The sequence below is a fragment of the Nasonia vitripennis genome, chromosome 1, assembly GCF_009193385.2.
Source record: "Nasonia vitripennis strain AsymCx chromosome 1, Nvit_psr_1.1, whole genome shotgun sequence".
In the NCBI taxonomy this organism is placed as follows: Eukaryota; Metazoa; Arthropoda; class Insecta; order Hymenoptera; family Pteromalidae; genus Nasonia; species Nasonia vitripennis.
This window is the reverse complement of record NC_045757.1, coordinates 21500518-21509078: the sequence shown is the minus strand read 5'-3', so window position 1 is coordinate 21509078 and position 8561 is coordinate 21500518. Positions and strand designations below refer to the sequence as shown.

At 34.4% G+C, this 8561-nt stretch overlaps 2 protein-coding genes and 1 long non-coding RNA gene across 4 annotated transcripts; 1 reads left to right on the top strand and 2 right to left on the bottom strand.

Moving 5' to 3' along the window:
* Nucleotides 1-451: 451 nt before the first annotated feature.
* Nucleotides 452-3319, bottom strand: LOC100115593 (glycine cleavage system H protein). Its single transcript, XM_001599166.6, has 4 exons — nt 3114-3319; nt 2867-3009; nt 2208-2351; nt 452-1564 (listed from the first exon to the last, which is right to left on the bottom strand). The coding sequence occupies exons 2-4, from the start codon at nt 3003-3005 to the stop codon at nt 1335-1337; spliced, it is 513 nt and encodes a 170-aa protein (XP_001599216.1). The 5' UTR covers nt 3006-3009; nt 3114-3319; the 3' UTR covers nt 452-1334.
* On the top strand, nt 2351-3198 carry LOC116416757. Its single transcript, XR_004227103.2, has 2 exons — nt 2351-2676; nt 2758-3198. It is a non-coding gene; the product is annotated as an uncharacterized LOC116416757 (long non-coding RNA).
* Nucleotides 3320-3924: 605 nt separating the features above from the next.
* On the bottom strand, nt 3925-8339 carry LOC100115766 (protein arginine N-methyltransferase 5). 2 transcript variants are annotated; one of them, XM_001600347.6, is made up of 12 exons: nt 8002-8339; nt 7459-7566; nt 7268-7383; nt 6979-7202; nt 6678-6872; nt 6388-6597; nt 6066-6280; nt 5861-5983; nt 5605-5780; nt 5323-5526; nt 5068-5249; nt 3925-4895 (listed from the first exon to the last, which is right to left on the bottom strand). In XM_001600347.6, exons 2-12 carry the CDS (start codon nt 7545-7547, stop codon nt 4743-4745), a joined length of 1887 nt encoding a protein of 628 aa, XP_001600397.1. In that variant the 5' UTR covers nt 7548-7566; nt 8002-8339; the 3' UTR covers nt 3925-4742. The 2 variants fall into 2 exon arrangements, with proteins under 2 accessions (XP_001600397.1, XP_031782069.1); XM_031926209.1 differs by lacking the exon at nt 8002-8339 and adding an exon at nt 7828-7894.
* Nucleotides 8340-8561: the final 222 nt, after the last annotated feature.

Sequence of the window (8561 nt, the reverse complement as noted above, 5' to 3'; positions counted from 1 at the left end):
GTGTATTAATCACGCGATGTAATATCGCGCCTTATTCACGAATAATCCAAAATAACTCTAAATGTTTCAGATGTTTTTCATATTGGTTAAAATTTTTTTTACACATAACAAAACGTAATAAAGAACTCCAGATACTTACATCTGCAAAACTCAGAAGCGTGCGAAAAAATAACGTGGAATTTTTATCAAGAGAGAATCAAAATATTTAAATTGCAATAATTCAGTCCAAGCTATCAATGCAAAAGAGCATGCCTGTAGCACATTTTTAAAACTTGAGAATATTTAATACATAACTTGCAATTTTTTCAAAGTTCTATATAAGAATATTTACTTGTATAAAATATAACTGTTTTGACAGTGTTAGCAAGAGCACTGTTTCAAATCCTATTTCGATGTGTACCATAATTATCGCAATCGTTTTATAGTAAAAAAGAAATAAAAATTCGCTGGGTGTATTTCAGAAATCGATAGTAATTTATTGCGTAATGTTTATTACAAAAATTTCGTACGCTTCGAGTCGTACGTCAACGTTGCTTAGAACTACTTACTGTTGATAACACAGTCGCTGATGCGACGATGAATCTATATCGATTAATCACCTTTCATCAGTACAATGAGTGCACAACGAGTCCATACTCATAATTTAAATCGCGGTTTTGGTGAAAGAACAAAATTAAAAAAAAACAATAACAATCTATGTCAAAAGTACGTCGAGTTACATTATTCTCTTACAAGTATGTACAATAAAACAACCTTTGGTGTTTGATCTACACGTAAATAGACCAGATTATTTAATCGAAGAGCCAATACCAAACGTGAAAGGTATTAAGTTTTTCTTTTAAAGAGTCGTATAGAGGCATGTAAGAACATGTGGAAACATATGTCTTGATGAAATAAGTGAAAACAAGACCCAAGCAGAATACAAGTTTTATACATTTTTGTTAACTCATCCAATACGTCCAATATGATAAAGGCAGAAAGATACAAATAAAAATCTGTTTTTTGAAAATAAAATATGTTTTAATATGAATAAAGCTGTGTACACAATAAGAGCAATCATAGTTTTATCTTGTAAAAAAACTTTAATCAGCTCATTGTTGTGAATGATTTTTTAAAAACTAGAAACATTTTTAGTCTTGATACATGTTTTGAATGTTTGCATGCGCTAAAAGAATTATTTACAACAATCACATCTTGAACAAAAATCGCTGCTTAATTTTTGGGTTTCTACATGTTCCTATATTTTTCTTTGGACTTTTTGTGTAGCACTGGTCAGCTTTGATTTGCACTTTCGTTCTTTCTTTCCCTTGCTATTCATCTATCATGGCTCGCTGTTAATGAGGGTCAGTCTTGAGGTACTCGTTGTAGGCATCTTCGTCCATAAGAGTTTTTATCTCCTCGGGATCGCTCAGTTCGATCTTGAAGAGCCATCCCTCGTCGTAGCAGGACGTGTTGATAAGACCCGGTTTGCTCTCGACGGCTTCGTTCTTCTCGAGGACTTTGCCACTGCAGGGGCTCATTATCTCAGAGGCTGCCTTGACCGACTCCAGGGCTCCACATTCATCTGCAGTAAGAAATCGCTGATTAGTGAATTCTGCGTTTACGAAAGCTTTGGTCGTACGAATAAATAAATACATGTAGCATTATTACAGCTGATTAAGCAACGGTTATATGCGACGGTAGGAAAAACATTAGAAAAAGCGTGATAAATTCAATAATACAATCTGCATGGGAGCGTGTTGAAAGATTTTGCTAGAAAAAAAGCCGTTACAACAATAGCCAGTTATTCTAATGTTGAGTGACGCGATTTCACCATTTTTTTTTTTTTTTGACGATCGCTATACAACTTTGTTTTATTCGCTCAATGAGATCATGGTCAATGAAAAAAACTTAAACTTTATTACAATGCACGTCTAGCAGCTTTCTAAAAAAATTATTGGTTCGAGAATAGATTAAATATTTTCAGTCGCTAAGACTGCATGATTACAGCGCGATAGCAAACTTGAAAACACATAGGTTGCGTAAATTTGACCAGCTTGCTAGTAATTCTGTTTTTCATTTTCACAATGACAAGCTACTATCAACACTGAGACGATAACAATTATAGAAACTGTGGAAATACTCCTTAGCTCTTAATTCCCAATAAGCAGATTCACAATCAAGATCAAAGTAAAGCAGTTTTTCAAATTGATTTTTTAAAGTCTCACCTTCTTTTTTGATCACTTGGCCGATGTCTGGAAGTTGTGCATAAACAACGTCTCCAAGAGCATCTTGTGCGTAATCCGAAATTCCTACTGTACCAATATTGCCATTCAGCGTTACCCACTCATGTTTGTCGGTGTACCTCCTTTCTGAAAATAAATTTCATTTATCAATTTTTGTTTTGTGGAGATTTTTCTATACGATGCGTTCAGCTAATTTCATAATAAATTATACTTATAACGCGCTATATATTTATTCTCAGCGACGATACGAGATTTTTTAATTCCTCAATTTAATCTTTTGTGATAGTAGTAAGGTCACTGAAAATTTATCATACTACTGTGCAATAACGCCGTGATATAATAACACACGCGCACACACACACACGCACATATATATTGCTTTCATTTCGATATACATGATGTAACTATATTTGGTGTGCTTATATTTGATGAAAAGTTCATCTGCGGATCGGTACGTTCTAAATATTTTACAAAATCGTGCTTTGTTGATATAAAGTAATAGTGGCTTCATAACGACACGCGTGTATTGCAGATTGAATAAAACTGCAATCGGATCTGATCATCCCAGTTTTGCGTGAGGTAAACAAACAGTTAAGTGGCGCAGAAACGTGCAGCAACAATGATAATAGGTATAGACATACCAGCTTCCAAGCGATGTGTGCTCGCGATGTGCCGAACGAGGCTGGAAGATTTCGGAGCAGCCTTGAATGCGGCAGCCTCGTGATTAAATAGCATCGACCTGGCGGTGCACCTGGCGATCTGCGCTACCAGTCGCGCCATGGCTCTGTGCAGCAAATTGAGAATCAGTTATCGGGAAAAATAATCGCTAATCCTTCGAGGACGACGCGTGCAGGGACCAGCACTGCCGGACTTGCGTTGTGTTATAACCTCAACGGAGCGGCGCGTCGTCTGCACTCGCGCGTGCACTTGGCTCGAGCCGCGGCTGCGTAATGAGCGGCTATTCTCCGAGAAATGTGGACACACACTCCGATAAACTCTCGGCCGCGCGGCTGGCACTTTGTTTTGCGCTAGTGCGGTCAGCTTCCCCGGCGAGCTTTATCTGCTCGGCCGATCCGGCAATCGTTTGATATATTTCTTCTTCTTCCCTCCCTGCTTACTCGGAACGACGACTTTAGAGTACACACACGGCTCTTTTCCGAGCCTAAGGTTTTTCGTTCACTGCTTTTGTCAGTATAATATAATATATTATATGGCCTTTTCTCTTTATAAAATAATCAGCTTGTCAATCTGTGCTCCCAAGTTTTTTTGTTACAAATAATACGCTCTTTTGGCCTTGAAATGTCGACCAAACCCAATTTCATTCTTGTATCGTGAATTAACGCCTATGCACTTATTAATTCGCCTGTGCTTAGAATACTAGTGTATAGACAGTTATCAAATCGATGAAGCAGCTTACCATAATCTAGTAGAGATGACCTATATCACAATGTTAAAAGCTAGTTTATCGTATTCGGATCATATTCCGCAAAATGTTCTATCATTGGAACTCCCTCGTGAACTGAAATTCTTCCACGTTTTATCAATCTCATTTTCGTAATTCATTCAGTAACCGATAAAAGACGAACTTTTACGCTGGCTTCGAGCACGCGCAAAGCTTTTTTTTAAGTATAGTTTTAGGATAACTATTATTAATAAATGTTCGATGTTGTTCTTCTCACAGAATGAAAATCACACAGTATTCAAAATACGTAGTTTTATTTAAAAAATATCCTTGTCATTTTATTTTTAACCAAGTTGTTGCATTTATAAGTAAGTCATCCATGCATCTAGCGATTTTTGGTCTTATTAAATAAAAATAGTTTTACGCATTAGAAATTATAAAGTTTAAATAAACGTGTGCTTTTATGCAAAACTTATTTTTATACAATTCTATTAATTTCTTTAATCTTTTCCAAAATAAAACGAAAATAAGTAAATAAATGTCCTATCTTTCACAAAATTACAATATTTTCGCCTCCAAAAACGTCACTTAAGTAAGATCAGCATAAGCAAGGATAATAAAGTATTTTTGATATTTGAACAAAAAAAAGCATGGGCCAATGATAAATAAAACAGTAAACGTTTTGAGCGATGAGAACCTAAAAATGTATAATGGGCCGAATCTTTACTTTCTTATAGATCACGTGAGGTTAATAGGTCACGACGCAACGATTACATTGCAGCGTATGAAAAACGATAACCCGTGAAATCGTGTTATCGGAAGGTTTTACAATACCGACGGCCTCGAGCTTAGTACGAATAGTGTTTCGATGAGAAAACGATACAAAATTGAGAATCAACTCGTATATATGAAATTTCTCAAATGTTCACAAAAACTTGTAATAACAAAAACAAATGTCGTTTGACACAAACGAATCTGCTTATTTCATTTTCTCGTTAGGTTACGCAACGAAGAAATCAATTTTTACTGCGCAAAAATACTTGTCCCTTAGTAAGAGATAAATATTTTCATAAATTCATTATTGCAAGGTTTTTTTAGTATAATGTTAACTCTATTTACAATCCTATGGTTGAAGATCTACCACAAGGATTGTGAATCGGGATGGGTACTGGTTTTTCAACAGACCATTCGTACCAAACGTTCTTCGAACTGCAACACCGCCAAAAGTGACTGACGATTTCATCTCCAGCTTTTAAGTTTACTGGATCCTAAATGAATATAAAAATACGATCAATCTTGATTATGTCATAGTACCTAATTGCTAGATTTTGTTACAGAAATGTTATCCGACATCATTTTTAATTCAAAAGCCAAATGTATGTTAGTTTTTTTTCTGATTATTTTCTTGTATGGTAGTAAAAAACATGTCTATATCCTTACCTTTATAGGAAAGAAAATGGGAAACCAACTGAACATTCTAGGACTGTGAGTTCTTGGTTCAATACTGATTTTTATATTTTTGTATAGAATTGCAAGAAAGTAGCCAGAGAATCCATGAAGTACACAATCTTGTTCTGCTTTGAATATGTTTTTACCATATCTTGAATTATCGATTTTGGCATCTGGTAAAAGTAAATAAAATTTAAAGATATTCGATTCTTATGCATTAATAAAGTAAATAAATTTTGATCTAACCTTTGTTAGGATGATTAAAAGTGAAAAGTGGTTGTGGAAGATCAATATCATACTTATTTTGAAAATGAACAACATAAGGCATTTCAAAGTGTGCTAAGGAATGTTTGTCCTTATCTCTACATCCTTTCACTTCATTGTATAGCTTAGATGATTGGACTGGAGCAATGTAAGAAGTGTAGGAATATGGTATACTTATTCCATCATCTACAAAACAATAGTATTATGAACATTCAATCTTTTTTAATCAGAAATTAAGACAAACAAAGAAAATAATAATCACACCTTTTAAAAACTTTTGAACTCCATCAAGACATTCCGGTGATAATTCATTATCACCAAAAGATCCTAACAGTTCTGATACTAGAATATCCGCTTTTTCAGGTGCGTTCCAATCTCGCATATCAGATGAGACTATAGTTACCACATCTCCCCACATTTCTTGTTGTAAAGCTTGTAATCTGCAAGTAACAAATGATAATACGATTATTCATTTTTGAAATTTACGAAAAACGCTATGTATGGTTTAAAAATATATTACGTTAAAACTGCATTAGGATTTTTTTCAACTGCATAGACTTTTATCTGACGTTTAGCATTTGCAGATGCATTTAAAGCAGCTCGAACTAATGGTCCACGTCCAGCTCCAACAACCATAACAACTCTGTAATGCAATATGAACAATGAATTATCAATACACAACACACATATATATATATAAAGATTGTATCGTAATTTGAGCATACATTGAATCTTTCTCATTCCTTGCTTCCTTTTCTGATCCTATATCTTTTAATGCACTCTCAATAGCAGCTTGATATTCTGCATACTTGATCGGATCTTTTTCAAAAACTTCGTAGGTTCCTGATTCTAAGTTGTCCATTAATGGTTGTAGGGGGCACTGAAGATAATCTTCATATCCTCGCGCAAAACGTTCAATAGGGCCATTAGGTTGCCAGTTCTGTAAAATGATGAATAAAATTAAAGTCGTTAGATAAAGCTTTGCCAGAAGATAAGAATAATACTGCTTTAAGTGATTTAAAAATTTGTGCATTATTTTGCTGTTACCTTCCACAAATGGTCCATGTAGTGGTAATAGTGAATTATATTTTGATGACGATTGGCTCCAGTAATGACAAATTGAACGTCCAAAGCACAAAATTTTCTAATCATTGCTTGATGAGCTTTGCTTAACACTGGAAACCCATTTTTGTTGGTAATGAATACTGTTGTAGGTATAATCAAACATTTTACTGGTTCGCCTAACCATCTTGTAATCTATAAATAAAAAATATTATTTTACAAAGTGTAAAAAGAAATCCTTTGATACCCTGAAATATTTAAATTGTATAATATACTTCATCTTCATCAGGAAGATCATTGCTGACAATTAAAGCTACTATAAGTTTTCGGTCATAATCACAGACTATTCTAAATTGATTCCACCACTGCCAAGTACTTTCAATTTCTGTTTTATCAAGATCAATATCCTCTCTATAAGAGTATGCTTGTTTTTTTGGATTCTCCATTGGAACTTGTATCCATACTTGAGCCTAATGAAATTGCATATTTTAAAAAGTGTGATTAGAATTCTGATTAATAATAAATTAAAAATCTAATTCATATCAATTCCATGATAAAAACATTCAAGTTTTTTACCTGAAAATTCTGCGTTGTAGATAGCTTGTCAAACATTATTCTGGCAAGATTCATATTGTTTTCTATATTACCTTTCAATTTAATAGTAATGGCGACCAACCCTAAATGAGAAGCTAATGCGAGTTCTTGTAATAAAGTTTCTTCACTATTTTTAGCGACAGAGTGGATTTTTGAATCAACGTATATGTGTGGTGAGAGCTTGCCAACTACCAAAGTACTCCAATCTTCAAAACATAAATTGTAATTGTTATAATTTGTAAAAGTCTTGCTTAATTGCATATGAACCTACCTGAACTACAGAGTATTAAATCAGATCTAGTCCATGGTTCACTTCGTTTGATTTCAGGAGAAATAAATTCTCTCTTATAATTAGGGTGAACTAATGGGATACATACAAAATGATATCTACGAAAACAGAATATAAACATATAATATACTTTAGTTTTAAACATAAAAATTATTAACCAAAAAATGAATTACTTGGAGCAGTTGGCCACATATAAACAATCTTTTAAATCTGGAACTGAGCAGAAATCCAGGCCACAGGAAACATTTTTTGAAACAGCCATGATTCTATGCTGAAAATGTCTAAAGAAAATAATAAAAATTAGTTATTTTAAGTATTTGCTTATTTTACTTATTTGTAAATCATTCTAGATTGCAAAGCTATTTTGTAATAGTTTAACAATTGATAACAATTGATAACAATTGATTTCAATAGTGATTTAGAAGTAAACTATATGGCAAGGAATCTCTCGCGAATTCCTTGAAGTATCTAAAAATTTGAACAAGCAATAACTGGTCTTCAAAAAATATCATAAGTTAGAATAAAATTAGTTAATTGAGTACTGCAGTTATAAGAAGCAATATTTTCTTAATTTAGAATATAAACAGTAGATTATTTATAAGAATCGAAAAAGTATTCCAAGTTTTTGGCGGTTGCTTGCAGGAACGATCAAACAAATGCCGGCAGATTTTAAGGTTAGTTCATCCTGACAATAAACAAATCCCGCCTTTACTCACGTTTGTTTTAATGACAACAATACAGCTTGATCGCAGTCGGTACTTAGTAGAATCTGTGCTATTCACTCATTTTTTAATAATGTATTGAGAGTTAATTGATTTAAAACGTTGACAGCGATTAAGAAACGTATTCAAGCCACACATCGCCACACGTGAGAATTGAATTGGGAGGCTCGCGCAGGTTCGCTGCTGGAGCTCTGGAGCTGGGCCGGGGCTCCTTCAAGATCCTTCAAGCTCCACGCGTCTATGTACCTATGCGGGTATGGGCATATGATACCGTGCGACAGACATATCGTGTCGAAGACACTTATATTATATATAGGCTTGTTGTCCCACAACTTATGACGGACGGTCATGACTGACGTGAGTGCCGGTCACGACTATGAGAACTGATCGGAATAGATGCTCGCCACCCACGTCAGTCGTGGGACAACAAGCGCCCTGAAGGATCCCGGCATTCCCGGCCCTGGACGCTATACCTACTTATACATACCTATATAGATGCCTCTATTATATTGCATTGTTACATTATAACAAAATCTACTATAGCTATAGTATTT